Source organism: Pezoporus occidentalis, unplaced genomic scaffold, assembly GCF_034315485.1.
Source record: "Pezoporus occidentalis ecotype Australia unplaced genomic scaffold, CSIRO_AGI_Poc_V1 ctg97, whole genome shotgun sequence".
Lineage (NCBI taxonomy): Eukaryota > Metazoa > Chordata > Aves > Psittaciformes > Psittacidae > Pezoporus > Pezoporus occidentalis.
The window spans coordinates 73046-93984 of NW_026916336.1; the positions used below are offsets into that span (position 1 = coordinate 73046).

Here is a 20939-nt window from a genome sequence, read left to right on the forward strand (position 1 = left end):
AAGAAATTTTTAGTCATTGTCTAAGTTTCAGCCATGAATTAATGGGAGACCTTTCTGAACATGGTCCCAGGGGGCTGCTTGGTGACACCCTCTTCAACCTTAATAAATTTAAGACTGTATTGCCAGTTTATAGTTAACAAATGCTGTTACAGTTCTTTTAAATACAGTATATCTAGTTCCTTAAGATGAAGTGCAACTCATGTCTTTTTGTATTAGGGCTTAGCTGGACCAGAAGGTAACCCAGGTCCTAAGGGTGTAAGAGTAAGTAAGCATTTTAAGAATTTTGGCATGTGTGTCTATTTTTACCCATACAGTACATCAGAAGGGGGATGAGGAATTTCATTCAGCTCTGCCAGTTGTATGCCCGCTGATCACTATGTTTTTAGAGAGCCTACAAATGAGAAAACATAGCATTTCTTTCAAAATATATGTTGTAAGGATTTCAGTGGTTTTTTTCCTTCTTGAGCAGCATAGAGCAGTCTTCCGTTGTTGCCCTTGCTCTTGGAATGCATGCAGACAAGAGAAGGAAAGCAGTACTAAATGTGGGTGTGTGAGAGCTGGGAGTGAAGAGGAGTGGACGTTTCCTGCCTGAAGCATTATTTTCATAATGGAAGCTGTCAAGAAGGGAGACATATCTGGCATTTGCAATCTGTAACAGCCACAGAAGTTGATAAAAGGAAAGTGTCTTGTCACATTAAAGCCATAAAAGTGGTCTTGAGATTTTGGAATGGTTCCATTGTAGTCATGTGTGTCCCAGGGATTGAATGCTCTTAAATGCTATGCTGAGTCAAGGTTTGATTTTGATTATTCTTGGAGATAAAATAGGTTGGCTTTTTTCTTGGAAGTCTGATTGTTTTGTATTTTGTTTTTGCATTTTGCTTTTTGCATTTTGTTTTTGCCTTTTTTCTTTTTTTAATACGCATATGGGCTTGCCTGCATACGCTTGTGTGTATATAGGTGTTTTTTCAGCTGACTCTCACCATCAGGCAGTAGACATGGGTTTCCAGAAATCTGCATGTTGCTGGTTGCACCTAGGATCTGAAGGAGCCTTTTGATAGGTGTTTTCAGGCGCTTAGCTCATGCCGTGAAAGTTGCTGAGCAGTGTGCCATGTTCTCAAATATCTGTTAAAATAATCTGACTGTGTTGCTTGATTTGCTGTTGTCCCATTTTGGTTTGCTTTCTTTAATGTAGAAGCTTTTACCTGCAGCAGCTTCTTAAACATATGTCTGGTTTTCTGGGGTGGGTTTTTTTGATGTCAGTTTTCATTACAGTGAAGGGGAAAATTGGTTTGTCAGGATCAAGTGCCAACAGGTATCACACCCTCAGGGATCGTATCTTTTACATTTCTTCAGTTTATTTTTGCTTAGATTCTCAATGCATTTGTCTCGTTCTCCCCTCAACCAAGACATTAAGTGATCCCACTCGCTTCCTGAAAAGTTACTACGTCTCTGTTTACACAAAGCTAAAAATGGCCAACATATGAGTAATTTTAGGGAAGAACACCTGTCAGGTCTTAAGGTTAAGTCCCGTATATGAATTCTACAAGCAACTTCCGATGAAAAATGGTGATGCAGTGCTGTTGAGGCAGGCTACTGTGCCGTGGAGGTGTATAGCAACATCATAGAGAGTATCTTCGGAGCTTTAAGTTTAGAACATTCCTGTAAACAATACTCTGCTTATGAGCTGTTTCAAGAAACTGTAGGTGAAAAAAAAGTGCCTTTGTTTTCCTTACTCTCAAAAGGGCAACCCAAAACTCCCAAATCATTACAGTTGGAGGACTGGAGAGAGAGAGAGATATGAAAGCAAGGGATTCTTTTTTAGTACCTAATATTTCTGTTCCAATCTCAGTTGGAATCGGGTATTTTAGAGTTCATCTCGAGTATTATTTTTGTGAATTGTACTATAATTTCTGCTGTTTCAACAGCATATTTCTGTGTCCATACAACTGATTATTTGAGAGAATCTGTTTCTGCCTTTGAGGGGAAGATGGGAGAGAAATGCATTGTGAGTGAACTTCAAGAAAAATACTTTGCCTGTGACAGGGTAAACTTTCTGGGACTGGCATATAGTAGTGATCACAGTGTTGTTAAAGATGAGAGCATGTTTTCTGATGTATTTCATCGATAAGAGTAATTTCAGCAGCTTTTTTATATTTCATTTATTCTAATAAATAAGGTCCCTAATGCAACTTTATCTTTTTGGAACACTATCTTAGTGCTTCTTTATTAATTGATTCTATACCCTTGTAAAAGGCAATTGTTTTTTCTGTGTTTTGGAGAGTAAATCCTAGTCACAAATTCAAGTTGATTGAGTTTCACTGGTACTTTCAAATAAGCCTGAATGTAATCTCTGGGTATTGAACTCACAGCTGGCCAATACTGAAGGACAAGCAGTGTTGGTGGGAAGCAGTCTTGTAATCAGGAATTGTTCTTATGTTTTTTTAGGGCTTCATAGGACCTCCAGGTGTGGCAGGACAACCAGGACCTGAAGGAGAAAGGGTAGGTTTATTTGGAACATTAATGAAGTATTGATGTTTGGGTGGTAATGCAAGGTATGCCAGAATGGGGGAAAAAATGTACACGGTATAACCATTCTTTTGAATCTTTTTCTAAAAGCAAGACTGATATGGAATAAACTAGGGCAACAAGAAAAACTTCTGTAGGTAAATTGGGGATAAAAGGAAGAAAAGGGAGAATGTGGGCCCCTCTGGAAGGAAATGGGAGACCTGGTCACCTGGGACATGGAGAAGGCTGAGGTACTCCATGACTCCTTTTGCCTTAGGCTTCACCAGTGCATGTTCCAGCCACACCTCCCAAGTCATAGAAGGCAAGGGAAGGGACTGAGAGAATGAAGAAATGTCTGGTGTGGGAAAAACCTGGAGGTGCATAAATCCGTGGGACTAGAGCAACCTGGTCTAGTGGAAGGTGTCCCTGCCAGTGGAAGCGTCTTGGAAGTGGATGAGCTTTCAGATTCCTCCCAACCCAAACCATTTTGTGATTCTATGAAATAAATAGGTTATATCTAATTAGTCTAATCAATTAAATGCACTTGTGCTAAAGTTAAATGGGGATCAGCAGCTCTAAATTATTATTTTAATTTAATCTAGAGCTGAAAGGAGTAAGGCTATTTTTTTTTTTATCACCAAGGGTCCATAAAGAGTATTTTTCATTGAAGCAATTTCATTCAGTCAGTCATTAATAATTATTTGTCAGTTGACAGATGATGTTTGTAATAAACCCAGTCCTGGAAATTTTAATATCTGCTTGAGCCTTTTCCTGCTTTTCTTGGGCACAAAGGATGTCTGGCCATGTAATTTGATGGAATCAGGACATGGCCCTTCTTTATAGTTGTTCTGATGTGGCCACAATGAAGACAAGCAAAGTTTGTGTTTCTGCCTCCCTGTTTATAGGACATTGTCTCTATGATTCTCACGTTGTCTTTTCCAACCAAGTGGAGGTTCATTACTTGAATTTAAACTACTGAAGAAAATAAAATCTACTTATGATGGGTTATTTCTTTCGTAGGGCATCCCAGGCTTTCGTGGGAAAAGAGGTCCTAAAGGGAGACAGGTACAGCTTTTGATGCTTGTTAAAATTTCTGCTGCCAATGCACCTGTAATTCACTCTGTAACTTAATCAGCCAAAAAGTTTTAGTTTTATTTTTTCCATAAGTGACTTTTCATTGGTTTCATTTAGTACTTTGCAGTACCGAAAATTCTGTGCAGATTACAAGTACTAGCTGTTCTGAAGTGAGGAAGACTTAAAATGATGAGCCTTGTGGCTGCTTATTTGTACCAGTTACCTAAGGGTTAAAAGATGACAGAAAACACATAAATATATTCTCTATAATTAGTGTTAGTGCAAGATGCAGACACGATGCAAGTTTTGTAAGTCTGATTTTGGTGTTGGTTTGAATGCAAATCAGCTGCTTCTGATGTCTGGTATTTCTGGACAATGGTAAATTAAAGCTGTCCTCAACATACATTTCTACAGCTGAGAATAAACACAAATCTGCCAAGTATACATTATCAAGGTTTACATATTTCCGGTGGTATATCTTCAATGCAGAGTGCTTGTTTTCTGCTGCAGCCTTATTATTTTAAGTCTTTGAAGCTACCCAGGAGTTTCCAATTTTAACTTGCTTGTGGTTTGAGATCGGAAATGGCAATAGCCATATGCAGTTGTGCACTCACTTGCGCTGAGAAAAATGATTCTTATCTAAAACGTTAAACAGGCTTATTTAGCAGTAATAGTGTGGCTACCATCATTTGACCCCTGTGTATGCTATGAAAATTGCAGAGAATTCTAAAACCAGTCACAAAAAGGCACTAACCTTTGAGAGAGTTCCTTCTGATATAACAAAAGGCAAGCAAAGTGTCATTATGTTGCTAGACTCCTCTTTCTGAAGCTGCTATAAATGCTATAAAATCAGAGAATCTGTTTTTTAATTACTCAGCTAGCAGAGCAGAGTACTTCTGTGCTTGTTGACCGTATTGTAGCTTACTTACAGTTTGAATCAAAAGGTTTCACTGAGACTTCTGATTCCCAGTGTAGTAATTTGTTTCAGTCTGTAACAGCTGGTGCTGTGCATGCAGTGGTAAGCAGTTATTTTTCATTTACAATCACAGCACAACTTCTTTTAGTGCCAGGCTGTGCTCTGATAAGGACTTTTATTTATATAAATCAATTTGGAGAGGTTTCACACAGGTGACAGAGCACCAAAAGCACCACTGCACAATGCCCGTGGGTACCTTCAGTCAGTCCTGGTTCCTGTGCAGTGTTATTTCCTCAATCCCAGATCTTTTCTATGATCTATAAAGTACTCATTTGACTAAAGGCTACTAATATAGGAACAAAACCAGGGGAGCAATTGCATGTGAACCTGACTTGAAGCACTTTGTTTGGATTGAAAGCTTAGAGAATGTCTGTTATTTTAACCTCTAATGACGATAGCTGTGATGGCAACATCTTTTGACACAATGTCTGAGAGAACAGCACTGATGCTTTGAGGCCCAGCACTGTCCCTAATGGAAATTTGGAATGAGAATTGTGTATTGCCTGCAGTCAGGCTCCTCACTGTGTGTTCTAGGATACAACTTATTTCTTTGGACAAAACTTCTGTCAATAATAATACTTAAGGGGGAAAACAACCTGACTGGCAGAGATCCTTTTGAAATAAAACAGATCCCAAATATAAGCTCATTTTTGGAAAGTAGCATTGAAGTATGAGAGGATCATACAAGGAATTGTACACTTACAATTCAAAATGCAGGCTTATTGAGTAGTTACTCATATTTGTAACATCTGTGGCATATATGAAATGGAACAAAATATTCAATTGCCAGAGTCTTTATTGTGAAGATTATAGAGTGAGGGTTTGTTTGAAATTTAGATTAGGTTTGCAATCAATATGCTTTAAAGAAAATATTTCACAGAAATGCATATGTATTCAGTTTCTTTCCGTTGTATGCTTGTAGTACAAAATTTGGCTAGTTCTGAAGGATTTTTTAATGCCTTGTCTGTCTTGTTAGTATGATGCATCGTGTTTTTACATACATAGTTTGACCACATTTGGGAGAATGTTTTTACATGCATTGTTTACTTCTGTGTGGGGTTAGTTACAACCAGTGGTCAATGTGGCAGAACAGACCCTGTAAATTATACCAAAAATTTATTAATCAAGTCTGTTTTAACTGTAAAAACAGATTCTCTTTTATATTACAATTATGAATAGTTATTCTTTGCATGCTTTATAGTAATGTTAAATGGTAATGTTGATGTAATAAAATACCTGTTGCACAAAAGTAGTATTACTTCAAATTTTGGACTTTTCCAACTGTTCTCCTGTGTTGCATTTTTCTTTAATTTTTCTACTAAGAAGTTTTGTCAGCATTAGTTAGAACATGCTGTTGAGAATGGGATTATGAAGACTGTGGGTAATCTGTCCCTTCCGTAACTCATGCTATGCTGGGCTTCTGCAGTTATATACACTGAACTGTTATGTGAACTGCTTATATAATTAGGTGCCTGGTAAAACTGTCCCATTGTATTCTCCATTTCACTTCTGATGCCTCATTTGTGTGTTGTTTTTGTGGGTTTGGTTTTTTTTTTAAGATCTTCTTGTGTGCTACAGCTATTCTGTCTCTTTCAATGTCTACCAATGGCAGGCAGTACAACCAAAATAGTGTGCTATTAAAGAAAGGGTAGCAAGTCAATCTTTGCCTACGTCTTTATCAGCTGGTAGCTTTAAACAACATAGGCACTGTCAAATATACATTCTGCATGTGTGAAATTTTACAGTACATTTTCAGGGTTGTGCAGAAATTTGCCCGGGGAGCACAGATTAAGAACCAATTAAATCTACTTTATTAGCATTAACCTATGAACCTCTACTTTCTAAATAAGGCAGTAAAAATATAAAGACCTGTACTGTCATATCTTACAATTGTGGCTATAGATTCTTCTTTGTGACTTCCGTGATCAAATCCTGAATAAAAATTGAATTGTGGTGAGAGACCTTCCTATCTTTTGCTTTCCTGTATTTGCAGGAAAATACAGAAAAAAAACCTTCAATCAAAAGCAACCCAACAGAGGGTACAGGGAGCATTAAGCATGTCTCAGATTAATCCACAGTATCATGCATGGTGATGGGAACTAAGACCCTATAAAGTTGTTCCAACATATTGCATGAGTTTGGTATTAGCTTCATGTGGTTCTTCTAGGGAAATAGTGAGATCTGCCTGGCAATAGTACACTGATAAAAATCTTAAACAATAAACATTAATTTAAAATTAGAATTTTTATTTTTTTTTCTAAAAGCCAAACAAAAATCCTGCAAAACCTAAATCACTTTTCCCAGGCAACTTGTGCCTTGACAATGGACAACATCAGAAAGAAGAAAAACAAACCTAAGAGGAAGCAAGAAAAGTTGGAGCCAGTAAAGTGGTTGTTTAAGTCTTTAGGTGCAGCGTAAGGCAAATATTCACATTGCTAGGGACAGTGTTGTGTGAGAAAGATGAAAAAGTTGATTTCTAATAAACATGTGTTACACTGAGACTGCAACCATTAATATTTGGGAAAGAGTAAGGCGACAACAAAAGACAGATGCTTTAGTGAATGCTGTGGGTAACAGAAAAAATGGAAGTAAAAATACTGAATAGAAAAAGAGACTCCTAGCAAAAAAATTCAAGTAATACTTGTTCAATATTGCTTCTAAAGCACTTCAGTCATCTGATTTTGTCTTATGCTTACATTATGTATAGTTATCTTTTTTTGGTTATGATTTCAGGAGACAAAAGCTACTGTTCATCTGAACTGTGCAGCTGCTGCTCACTTTCCTCAGTCTCACACCCTGAATCCACTTGCTGATGTCCTAATTTCTAATACCTGTTGGAATTTGTGTTCAAACCACCCTTCATGTCTTGGATAATAAAGAACAATCTTTCTCTCGTCTGCTTTAGGGTTTTCCAGGTGACTTTGGAAATAGAGGCCCCCCTGGTCTCGATGGGAATCCTGTAAGTATCAGATTATGTGTTGATTAGCATGGTAAAATTTGTAACACTCTCAAATGGAAAGGTGACTTTTGCCTCTAAAGTAGTGTCTTGAAGTCCACAGAAAAATTTTGGACCGTTACTTTTCCATGGAAATTGCTAGGGTAGAACTGAAGTAGGTAGTGGTATAAAAAAGAGAGAAAATAGCCAGAAAGTTGCTGAGAGAACACAGTTTCCACTGCTGCATGTGCTAACTGCCTTGAGAATCGGATGTTGTGCTGTGCTCATTGCATTACTGATGAATGTTTTGTCTTCAGAAATTCTTGCATGGGCTATACCTTTGCCTTGTTTATTTAAACCTTTATTCTAAGACCACCGTAACAAAATGGGAATCTGTGTGCACACCAAAAACGTAGCTTTCATACACTGGTTGCTTGTGCATTTGATAGTTGATTTCATCCTTTGAACTGTTACTGAATACAATTACACTAGCATGTCATTTAGTGCATTATAATCAGTATGATAACAGCTTTGTCCTTGGCAGCATGTGCGGGCTAAAGTGCTCTCGTGGTACAGTATTCAAACTGTGACACAGTCCATGTCACTTCACTGGCTGCCCTCAAAGGAGCTTTGCTGCCTTACTGTATTTGTAGGGACTTTGCCTACGGGCTACAGACTCCACACTCAGGTTTCCTTTGATATGAGAAATCAGTGAAGGGGCTTCAGGACAGATAAGGGAACAGCAGTAAGTGCTGGACAAAAGAGCGGCTGTTTTGCATCTGCTTTTGTTTTTGGATACTCCTTTGGAAACTGCTGTCAGTTTTTGTTTAAAGGATGTTCTGATACAGAACAGAGGCAGCAACTAGGCAGAAATGGCCTTGTTTCTGAAGGCCTGCCCTTTCCTGACACCCATTTTACTGTAGAAGAGCTTACATCAAGAGCTTGCTGGTTGACTATCGACATTTGGTGTCAGCATTTTGGAAGATAGGAAAATATCTACTTTGCATTTTTGGTCCCTGAGGCGAAGTTCCCCTTGTGGGACTCTCAGGTGATGTCAGTATGGTGTTTTTCATCTTGAAAGCCCTCTGAGACATTGTGAGTGTCACCAGCTGCTTTGCAAATGACAAAAAAAGGCTAGTTCTTCCTTCCCCTCCTGGTACTTCCAAGTCTCCCTCCATTCCTGATAAAGCAGACATTGTCTTTCCGCAAGATCCACAGAAAACCAGTACTTTAATAGAAACAAGCTCAAAAAGCCTGGATCTGAAATTACAGACTGGCGCTTCACATAGAAGCCTGTTTTAATGCAACCGCTTACAGACAAGTTCCTTCTAATCTGCCAAGACAGCTGCTGATCTTACTGCCTTCTCTGACAGGCAGCAACCCTTCTCCTGCCTCCCCAAGAACTCGCCCTGCAAGGCTTGTTCAGGCAAGGGGCCAGAGCTGCAGCTGCAGGGGGCTGCAATGCTAATGGGATATTTACAGAGCCTGTTCCTGAGCTGGCAGTGGAGAGCAGGGGCTGCCTGGGAGGCCTGTGGTGGCAGGAACTCGAAGGGAAGACATTTCTTCCCATGTGCTGACTTGACACTAATGACATTTGTCTTCATGCCTAATTTCTTCTGCTTAACTGAGCAATGCCATCCTTCATTTCCACATCACCCTCTTGGTTCTCTGAGGATGTCAGTCTGCCTTGGAGGATGTTGATAGAGCATTCAACTTTCCTCTGTGGTTAGTTTGGAGCAGGTTGAAGAAGGTGCTTAGGCACTAGAGGAGGAAGGAGAGTACAAAGGTGTCCTCCATGCCATGCTCAGTAGCCATGCCCTCCCTGTTGAACAGCTTCAGAATAGGCTCAGATTTATTTGCCTGAAAATTCCCTTCACTATGGGTGCTGATGTGCTGCAGTGAACCCTCTGTATCATATCCATTGAGTATTAGGTCCCAGGTTTTGGGACAGCCTGGGCAAAGCATGCTGACCTGGAGGTCTGCAATAGCCCTTTCACACTGGGCAGATAGACTTGGCAACTGTTTTCCAGAGTGTTTTACCTGAATTAAACTTGAGTGCAGCAGAGGCAGTAATAGAGTACTGTTGAATTTGTTACTTCTACATAAAGTACAAACACTGTAGTTTGTATCAAGAAATACTTTTCCATAAAGAGAATGTAGCCTTTAATTTGCAAAGGTTTTTCTGTGACCTGAGCTGGTTTCCTATTTATCTTTCAAAGGAATCTTAATAAATTCTTGTGGTGTTTTGCTTGGTTGTTTTGTTTTTTTTTTTTAATTCCCACCACCCAAAAAAAAAACCTTTCTTTTTCTTCTTTCCATTTTAAATGTCATTGTAAAAGAAAATCTCATATTCCTTGGTAATGCAGGAATGATTTTATGACGCAAATATCTTGAGATTTGATTCCACAATCAGGGATTTTAATAAGCGTGTTCCCCTGTACAGTGATAAGCTGTCATTTTTCAGGACCTCTGTGTAGAAATTCCAGCTGACTTTCCTTGTAGGTCACTTTTGTTTATCTTACCACTGAGAATTGTTTTAAATGCTAAAATTCAGATAATCTAAAATTCCTTTTATTTGAAGGGAATTGTTGGTGGTGTTGGTCCTCCTGGATTTCCAGGACTAAGAGTGAGTACGCTTTACTACTTCCTTTGATGTGGCTTCATTAGAGTATTTGTCTTGTATGTTTGTGAAATATTAAAAACAAATATAAAAATCTGGAGATTTTAACAGATTTTGTTTTAATGATTTTAATTTGAACCACTCTACAAAGCTGCTGTAATATTGTTGGTATGGAGTATTTCTGAACTTGGGTTGGATTTGTGTACTTATTTCTGATCTGGTGCATCAGGGTTTTTTATTTGCAGTAACCAAGTTTGCCATTTTATAACCCCAAAGCCAGTATTACTTTTTGAAAAAGTGCAGTACTCGGGCATTTTAACACAGCCCTTATTCATTCCTGTATATGGCTGCTAAATTCTAAGCAGAATCAATTCCTGAACAGGGTTATGTTATCTTGTGTACAGTATCATATTCAGGTTTTTTAATAGCTGTTTTTGGAATGTGATGCTCATTATGTAGTTGCAAGCTGTAGTTGTATAAATACACCAGAGAAACTCTGTGTCAGGAATGAGTCCTACATGAGGTGGGAAAGACTGATACTATCACAACATCTATTCTTCCTCCCGTATTTTAAGTAAATCATGTGTTTACTGATAGAAGGCCTGGATTTGATTCTTGATGTTGGCTCTATTAAGGCTTGCTACCCAGCTGTGTTCGTAGTTCATAACATGTGGGAGAACATAGCATGTTTACACTTGGACTAAGAAAGCCAGGACTGTCTCTAGTGGTGGGTTTTTTGATATCTGGAGACCTGAAACATTTTAGTAAGTTTGTTAGCTTACACTGATGGTCATCTAACTTTTCCTTTGAAGTGTAACAACTGAATTCCATTATTAATCTTTTTAATGATGCATTCATAACAAAAATTATTCCTATAAGTTGCCCCTTGCTGCTTGTTTGAGATTGTTATGGCATTGCTATAGTGAAGGCACACAAGCTTGGTCAAGGAACCTCTATGGCTTCCAGACTTCAGCACTCAAACATGACTCATTGTGTTCTTGTCAGATGATGTATGTCAGCCAGTTGAACCACTCAGGAGAGTAGGTGTTGCACTTTTGAGAATTTGCCTTGGAGTATAGCTTGCTTTTCTTTTATATGTGGCCATTTTTGGAATTTCATCTCAATGACTTTAATAATTGTACAAATGTACCTGAGGTTTTTAAAATAGTCTCCTATCACTTCTAAAGAGATTCTGTTACTGATTATTTTGACTAAAACTTAACAGTTTAGCCCCTGCAGGGTCAAAGCTCCAATAGCTGTGTTGCTGAGTTGCAGTCACTAACACAGAGAGATTGAACGTCAGTAATTCCTTGTGAAATATAGAAATCGTTTTCAGTCACCAAAGCCTTTGCCACTTCTATATATTGAAATATAACCATAATGAGATCTACTTCTTCAAAGGAAAATTTGATGGCACATTTAGATTTTGACCAACATGAAATTAGTAAACGTTTTGCCTGTGAAGTCCATCTCCTGTTTATATGTGAGACTCTTGCACAGTTCCAGCTGTGTAAAAAAAATTATGTGCCAATGTGCTCTACATAATTTGTATCTAAAATAAAGACAAAAAAGTGAAACATAGAAACTGATGTTTTGTGCAAGTACTAAGCTGATTCTTCCTGTCTATAGTTTTTAGTTTCGCAGTGTGACAGTTTGAAGCAGACTTTGACAGGAAGTGTGCTGATATTCACACCTTTTGTTGAAATTGGAGTTTGACCCCCAGACCTGTTGGCAACTTTACATCATCTGCCACAGCTACTTTTGACTGCAAGGAAGTGGGGGCTTTTTATGGAGAGGAGAGCTCCTTTGATCCCAAAATTTGTGTGTTTGTAGCTGAGGTGCATGTATATATGCTGAAAACCAGTTACCTTTTTGGACGCAGAAATAATTTTGCAAATGAGCTTCTGGTCTTAATATAATTTAGTGCTTGGGGTGACAAATGCATGAACAAGAATAGGTATGGAAAAATTCTTATGATGTAGAAATGTGGCTCCATAAAGATAGTATCGTTGTACATCCTTCTGACAGCTTAATATATCTTTACAGATATATTAGGGTGGTTTTAAACTTATCTTCTTTAATTTAGCCAAGACACATTACCATTGCTTATATGGGGCAGTTAACTCTCTGTGGCAGATAAGACCTTTCTGGTACAGTAAGATTTTGCATTTGAGAAAAAAGGTCCAGCAACATTTCCTCCATGTTCCTGAATACCCTTTGGGAGGTTCCAAAGCATAGCCAAATCTAGCTGGGATTTTGAAATAAGGTCAGAACATGGCTAAGGAGGACTTCAGTATCTAGTTCATGAGTCTTTTGTGGAAACTAATACAGTGTATAGGCATCATCAGTAAAATTTACTATCATACATTCCTCTGTGACTCTGTATTACATCGTATTAGTTACTCGGATTCCCACTTTCCCAGTCAGTAAGATAATTGGAAGAGCTTGCTAATGTTTCAGAGTTTCTTTACAGGAGACCATTGTGTTCTTTAAATTATAGCAGAATTTCACTAAGGCTTTCAGGGTATTTCAGGTGACCCCAAAATCCCCAAGTACAGCGTGTGTGGTGCAGCCCTGTTCTTTGACCACCCCTGCTCTCCAAATGGGTTTTTGCAGCCTGTCCTCTGTTTTCACATGGCCCTCATTTAGATGTTAGCAGTCTTCCAAAACTGAGCAAAGAACTGGAGGCCTCAATGTTTGTTCTAAAATACTTAGTCAATTATAACACATTATGCTATTACAAAATACAATATTGAATATGCGATTAAATATATTACTCTGGCAGAAACCAAAAGCATTAATTCAAGTAGCTTGTCCAGCCCAGCTGTATGCAGTGTCAGGAGCTAATTATATTTTCGTGTTTGTTCATGAGAACAACAGCAAAGTGAGGAGCATCAGCAAGCTGAGGCCAAGAATTCCTTCCTTCCACAACTTTTTGCAGTATAGAAAGCTGCTGCCAAGTTCAGGGTTTTGGCTGGGTGAGCAGTAAATCTCTTAAGACTTGCGAGGCCATAAGTTTTAATCAGATGAAGACTTTAGGAAAATTTACATCTACAGTTACCAGAGATAGCTTTTTTTTTTTTTTTTTTTTTTTTTAATTAATCAAAACCCAAACCCCCCTATTTCTAAGAAGCATTGGTTTTCCTTTTCTGGTATCTTATGTTTTTGACAGGTAAAAGCAATTTGGTTTTAGTTTCACCTGTCACATAGAAATGATGGAAAAGGTATGTTTTATGTAGCTGAAATAAGTTTTTCTTTTCTATCTGTCAGCAAGTTTTAACCAGCCTGATAAGCATGTGCTAGCATATAGCAAGGCTGTTGTAGGCAGGACGATTTAAAAATCTGTCAGATTTATTAATTCATCCCTTTTCTTATCACTGAGATGATTTTTTTAGTTTTATTTTTGTGTAGTTCCAGTTCTTTGCTGTTAATTTGGTAGCTGATATCCCTAGAGACTGTGACAGTAGTTTCATCAACCTGAATTTTGTAAAGCAGTTTTGGAACTTCTTCCCACCGCTTTTGTAAGCGGTATTTCCCAGTTCAGCATCCCTCCATTCAGTCAATGCTAATTTTACCATAAGTATGCATTTCAGCATACAGTATCATTAATATAGAAACACTAAGAACTAGAATATATAGCACAATTAAGAGACAGCAATGTAAACAATTTATCTTGGCATCAGCTAAAGTGACAGAATATATAATTTAAGCAGTCATGGGAAGCTAAAGCAATGTAGGTTTGCAAGTTTCTCGGGAGCTTTACCAAGCACCATTGAGATGCTAAGTCATCAGTCTTCCCTTTTCTTCAGTGAGCCTTATGATGGCTGCAGAAGAATATTTTTGCTAACCATGCTGAAAGAGCCTATAGAGAATAAGGAATGTGTGCTGAACTGGAAATCAGTAGGTCTCCATCTTGTCTTTTCCATGTCGCTCTCGGCAAGAAGCAAAAGGTTTCTGTATTCATATTTGCTGCTAAATGCTTGCATAGCCATAGAGGTATAACGCTGCTTTTTTTTTTTTTCCTCTTTTTTTTTTTCCCCTGAGGTAAATAGGCAGCAAGTAGATAGATTTTTCTCACTGTAATATAGTTTTAACTATTGCTAAATATTTTTTTATGTTTAGCTCATCATATTTGGGTGACATGGTCTAGTGTGAGGCATCCCTGCCCATGGCAGGGATTTGGAACTAGATGATCCTAAGGTCCTTTCCAACCCTAACCATTCTATGATCTTCCATTAATATTATTTCTGTTGCTGTGTTGTTTTTATAAGGTTCTTAATTTTCTCAATTTCTGGTTCATGTTTCTTTTTCAATTCTGTTCATATAAATTCCAGAAAGGAGCAATGCGAGAAAGACTTTGAAGACATACAAGAACAGAAAAATTTAGTGTGCCTATTAGAACTTAGGTTGCACAGTGGATATTTTTTTTTAACTTGTAGAAGTCACTGAGATCCCAGTAAAAATCACTTTTTATGACACTACTCATGGTAGAATAATTCCTTTAAGCCAGATAATTTGATGCTTCCAGAGTTAGCGATGTCATGTAACCCTGAGGATAGAGGGAATAGCTACTGAATGTGCAGCTGCAGTACAAAAGAAAGCTTTCCTTGTTCTGAATTCCCTAATGCACTGCTATTTTCTCTTGAATACATAATCTACAGGAAAAGAAGGAAGTTTGGTTTCTTGTGTTTCTGCTGGTATAGTTGGGGACTGTAAAGGTAGAAGGCTTATAATATAGCTACTTTTTTCCCGGAGAAATTAGCCTGCACATGATTTTAGTTTCTCTCTGAGGTGCAGAAAGTGTCACATTTTGTTACCAGTCTTCAAGTTACTCCATTTCATCAAATGTTTAATGTAGTCACTTTTTTTGCTGTCTCATAGGGAGGCATTGGGCCAGCAGGACCAAGTGGACCATCAGGAATTCCAGGGCCCATGGTATGGTGCTAAACAATCGCAGAGCCTGATGGCTATTCTGCTTTCTAAATTATGGACAAGCATTGGATTTTTGTTTTCTTCCTTTTAATAGGGTCTCCCAGGGAGTGTGGGACAGCCTGGAATGAAAGGTGATAAGGTGATTTAAATATTTCCATTATCCTAGAGAAGTATAATTCTTTCAGACTACTTTCATTAAATCTTGAGCAAAAGAATGTATTTGACAAAGTCTTCCCTTTTCCTTTAGATTTCTCATCTAATTATTGTTTTTTGAAACTACTTCAGTCTCATGATCTGGTACTTTAGTCAAACTTACTTCTGGACAGAGCACTTAACTACTGGGCATAACAATACCCAGTACTGTGTCTGTAGGGTTTCCTGGAGGGGGTGCTTCAATGGAACATCTTGCATTTTTATCCAAAGATATGCATTACTTTTAAATAGTAAACATTGAATTAGTCTTTCTCATTCTCTAGTTCTGATAACTACCACATTTTAAGCCACATACATGTGTATGTATAAAATAATATGTTATTTAGGGTGAACATGGCCTTTCAGGAGAGCCAGGAGACCAGGGGTACCCAGGAGACAAGGTAATTTATAATTGCATTGTTTTATAAAATTGTCCAATTTCAGCACCTTTGTCAGGCTTCTGAGTCTCTTAAAATGCAACAGGTGAGTTGCATAAAAGCAGAATGCACTAGTAAAAGTTACTGGATACCACTGAATTAATATCTCTTAAGAAATGTTGTGCTAATTAAAACTTGGCTATGGAAGGCAGTGAACAAAGACAAGTAAAGGGTATGGGCAGAATTCAGGCAGCTTATCCCTGTGCTCAGAGATGCATCAAACAAGAAAAGAATTATGGTATGTTCTGAAACCCGCTAACAAACTGTTGTAAAAGATATTTTTCCCTTCTGCAGCTCACCTGGACCAGCTGTGGTTAGCAGCAGCATGTGGTCTGGCATGCTCCTTCATATCATGAAACTCGTATAAATATCTTTTTTCATCTTTGGCTAGTACATCAGAAGTCACTGAAATAGCACATCCTGTGAGAACTCTTTTGATGGGAGTTGAATGTTAGAAAGCATTTCTTATCCCACATAATTATTTCAAAGTCTGTTTCAGGTGGTAAGGTGTAGCAATCTTTTATTTCCAAAATAATGTAGCAATACACTTTCATGTGTCTTTAATAGCTTTCTATTTTCAGGGTGCTCTTGGTTTACCAGGACCCCCAGGGATCAGAGGAAAGGCAGGACCCCCAGTAAGTTTGCACATCAATTTTTGTTCTCGATATATGACTATATTTTGTTGTTATATTTGATACTTCTTTGTATCTTATACCCACACTGCATGTAATCCCCCTAGAAGCTGCCACAGCTATCTGCCTCTTTTTGGTGTATAATTAGAAGCAGCCAATGTTTAATGCTGTTAAGAAATTAATCACTCCAGTCTCAATTTTCTTATGCACAGTCAAGCCACTATCTGATAAACCTACTAAGACTTCATGAATGTCATAGACACTTAAACTCAATTTAAAAAATACTTTTTGTCCCAGAGAATTTATAATACCAACACTAATCCTGCAAAAAAACTCACACAATTTTGCTTAGGTTTAGGTGGAAAAACTCAGCCTTTTTGCCTTTAAATAAGCATTTTCATTTGAAGATAAGCATGTGGATTAGCCTCTTCTTTAACAGTTGTGGATTTTAAGCGCAAACTGAATGTGCCCAACTTCTTGACCTGTGTTAAATTAAAATATGAGACCTCAGTCCTGCAAGTAATATAATGTTTAACTTTGCAGAATGCATTTACAAGAAAATCATTTACATTTAAAATTTTAAACATATTTGCCAGGTCAGGCTTTAATTTTGCTCAAGGAGCACTCAGTTATGGCAGCAGCAAACTGGAAAAGCAGATAATTTAGAGAATTATTCTGGTCAGTTTTTTGGCTTGTCAGTATTTATATATAATGGAGTCACTATAACCTGGACAGGTTCTAATTTTGCTATTCTTAATCCCAAACCTGCCATTTCTTTGGCCATGATTGGATACTTAAACCATGTAGGTGGGTATGTAAACCGATACCTGTAACAGTTGCTTTCTGGACTTAAATAATATGTAATTTTATTCTGAAAACAGCTGTATATTTAAAGGCAGTTTTATATGACGGCTTGGACCATCCCAAAGCTCCCAATTTATTTGTCTAAAGCTAAGTTGTGACCTCCTCTTAAGTGGAAAAGTCGTCTCAACACTTGCTGGGTTTCTTTCTGATAGGTGTTTTTAAAATTTTCATAACAATCTGTTGTTGAAAAAATAATTATCACCAAAATTCCAACTGTTTGGATTTTTTCAAGGGGAAAATTGGAGATCCTGGATCCCAGGGGCCATTGGGTCCTCCAGGACCTGAGGTAAGAAACTGCTTGATAGAGGTAAATTAAATGTCATTTTGTTCTAAATTACAAAAGTCAGAGGTAAAAGGGTTTTCTTTACAAAAGATTGTTGTCTTAGTTGAATTAGAAAATACTTTTTATTCAGTCATAACCAATGAATTCTCCTCCATAAAGTACAAAAGATTCTAACTCATAATTTTTAATGTAAAATATTAATATACAGATTCTTTGATTACAAAGTAGTTCCTTATTTGCCTATATGATTAGGAGTTGCTGTCTTTTGAATAAAGGTGTTGTGGATTGTGGATTACACCTTGAATGAGGCTCATGTGATTTCTCAGGCACATTTCCATTCATGAATTCTACAGCATGTTTACAGATGGGATTTTCCAAGCTGGGTCATATATTTATCTCTTAGAAAATAACTGTATTTGCAAGGAATGCAAAGAATAAACACTAATTACGTAGGAAGCATTGCCAAGTACTTGAATCTAGCAATGCAGTTTCCTAAGAACTGTACAGTACTATAGAAGTCTGCACAGAAACTCAGTCTCTACATTGTTCAGTTTCGGTGCTTTTTGGCATTTATACTATGGGCTATTGGAAAAAATGCTGTGGACTATACAGGAAAGGCATATGCACATGCAGACGTGCATGTATTTGCTGGAGACATGAAAGCAAAAAGTCAGATTTGTCTTTTTAATCAGCCTCTTCCAAAGGATGGTTTGGCAGGCTACCTTGATTTTGGTTTGTTGTCATTTGTTTTTCTTGGGTTTTTTTTGTTATGTGTGTCTGATTTGGTTGTTGTTTTGGTTCGGGTTGTTTGTTTTGTTTGGGGATTGTGGATTTTTGGTGGGGATTTTGTTTTGATTTTATTATTATTATTATTTTACATATATCTCGAAGAGATATATTAGCGATGATGATTGTTCTGACATTATAAGATACAGTAACTCTGAGAGTATGTCTTCTCAAACCAAGGCTCTATATCTCTACTTTTAAGTAGGAGCACCTTTTTGAGTCTTTGATCTTTAAAGAACTGTTGTGGTTTAAAACCAGCCACACAGCTTGTTCACTCACTCCCCCCCTTCTTGCCCTCCCCCTATTCCCAGAGGGACGGAGAGGAGAATCAAAAAGAATGCAACTCCCATGGGTTGAGATAAGAACAGTTTAGTAACTAAGGTATAACACAAATCACTACTGCTGCCACCAATAATAATGATAAAGGAAATAACAAGGGAAGAGGTTACACCACCTCAGCACCAGCTGACCAATAACTCGCCCTACCCCACCAGACCAAGCACTGACCGATACCTCCTCCAACCCCGCAGTCCCCCAGTCCTTCCGGGTAACTCTCAGTTACATCCTGGGCATGATGTGCTGTGGTATGGAATACCTCTTTGGTCAGTTTGGGTCAGGTGTCCTGTCTCTGCTTCCTCCTGGCTTCCCTTCCTCCCTGGCAGAGCATGAGGCTCAAAAGGCCTTGGCCAGACCAAACATTTGAGCAGTAACTAAAAACATCAGTGCTATCAGCACCGTTCCCAGGCCAAAAGTCAAAAACACAGCACTGCACCAGCTGCCAAGAAGGAGAAAAATTGACTGCTACTGCTGAACCCAGGACAAGAACAGATTACTGGGTTTTATTCCTTTGTTACAGCTCATCTAAATCCTAAAGAACACACTTTCCTATTGAAGATGAGCCCTCATTGAGAAAAAAACTACTGGGAAAGATGTTGTAGCAACACAAGATGGTATTTTCAGAATAAGCCAATATGTTTTTCGTCAATGAGGAGAGAGTATTTTTGTGCCTTTGAGTCAGAATGAAAAAAGCACAAAGCCTGTGCATGCTGCCCACAGCTGCCTTCTTCTGTAGCTCAGGATTTTAGATTTTGTGAGCTTGTCTGACTGTTTGAACCCACAATGCCTGTGCTCGCTGAGTATGATGAAGTGTGTAATACTTATTGTTAACGTGAATGAAATTAGACAAGGTTTTAACAGGCTTCCACATGTACTCAAAATATTTTATAGTTAAATTTTGCTCTGCGAATCACATTTAATTGTCCCTCACGAATGCAGGTGATAGTTTCCTTCAGATGTGCCTTCAGATATGCTCTGAGTGTCATAAATAGGTTTCATCTGGAGCAGAGGGAGCATTAGTCATTATCTTCAATAGAACTTTTTTCATCTGTGCAGTATTTTGATCTGAGGTCTTTAGCTTATTCTTTCAGGAAGGTACTCATATGGGATTCAGCTGGTATGTTTCATGCTCATGGCAATAGGATTACAAAGGAAAAGGAAGCATTTACATAATAGTTAAATAATCAAAAAGGCACATATTTTGTAAGTGAATCACTGACTTTGAGCTGTTCATTTTTTTAAATGCATGTTTTCTCTTCATCGCATGATGTTCTGAGGTTGTGCAAACAATGCCATGAGTGCAGTGGTAACATAGCTTTCTCTTTCAATATTGCATAAATAACTTGTGTGCAAATGACTTGAAGAAAATATAGAAATAAAGACAATTACAGCTGAAGTAGTTGCATGTTTTGGCATACATCTGAAGAACTGTTCTTGTAGAATTGCTCATACTTTTCTGCTTGGCTTTGCAGAGATTCTTTACTGGTCCTTTCATAAATTTTATTTGCCAAGCCTGTGTCTTTCTGATTATTTTTTTTCTGTCTTCAGAAATCTGTATTAATTTTGCAGAAATAGGCAATTTACCATAACTTTTTAATAATGTTGAACAGTGCTTGTTCATATTTTCTTCAGTGATTATGATAGTGCAGTCTGTGCCTTTTAGGTCCTAGCCTGTTTGTACAGACCTTCATAGGTACTTTTCACAGAATTTGTCATTTTGGAGATTTTTCTTTTTCAGGCAGAGCTATGTGAGACTTCACTACAAAAGAAGTGGCATGCAGATAAGCAAAACTTGATTTGTGATGCTTTACCATGGCATCATTTAGCTCCTAATGTTCTGAATCTGCTTAGAATAAGGCCAGCTTATATTTAAATGGCTTTTGTTTGTTTTTTAACACTTGCACTGTGTTTGGCTCTTGGGTTTTGGTGTTGATCTTAGAAGAAACGGTAGTCTTGCAAATAAATTGGAATCTGCCTTACTTTTTTAGTCTGGCCTAAGTTTTGATGTGGCCTGATCTGTATGGGCAGGCAGTTGTTAGCAGCATAGAAGCAATGTAAAGTGAAATAATCCTCCTGCAAGAGAGCTCAGTTAATCTTGCACAAGGATTATATAACTCTTAGTTACCAGTCTCTTTTTTAAGGTTTAAAGTTAGGAAAACTTGATGCCAAGCTCCCTCTGGAAATCCTGTCTGATTCTTGGAGTGGGTCTACACTGAAGTTCATACCAAAGCTCTTAAATTTTTTCCATTGTAGTTTTTTAGAATGCTTCAAGACTTGGTCCTTAAAATGCTTGTTGGTGGCTGATGCTGCTGTGCTGATCCATCAGGTGAATCACCAGCCACTTGTTCACACTGTAAAATAGATACT

At 37.9% G+C, this 20939-nt stretch overlaps 1 protein-coding gene across 15 annotated transcripts in view; it reads left to right on the forward strand.

The window, feature by feature from the left end:
* The window catches only part of COL24A1 (collagen type XXIV alpha 1 chain), a 159128-nt gene that overhangs the window by 61712 nt on the left and 76477 nt on the right, over positions 1-20939 (forward strand). For 14 of the 15 annotated variants that reach the window (XR_009962346.1, XM_062606484.1, XM_062606483.1 and 11 more), the window contains 10 exons: positions 217-261; positions 2446-2499; positions 3526-3570; positions 7461-7514; positions 10072-10116; positions 14992-15045; positions 15137-15181; positions 15582-15635; positions 16253-16306; positions 17400-17453. Coding sequence is in view for 14 of the 15 variants with exons in the window: in XM_062606484.1 (XP_062462468.1) it covers positions 217-261; positions 2446-2499; positions 3526-3570; positions 7461-7514; positions 10072-10116; positions 14992-15045; positions 15137-15181; positions 15582-15635; positions 16253-16306; positions 17400-17453 (504 nt within the window). In the remaining variant the exon portion in view is untranslated. The remainder of the gene's footprint in view (positions 1-216; positions 262-2445; positions 2500-3525; positions 3571-7460; positions 7515-10071; positions 10117-14991; positions 15046-15136; positions 15182-15581; positions 15636-16252; positions 16307-17399; positions 17454-20939) is intronic. The other variant, XM_062606487.1, reaches the window with a different exon arrangement.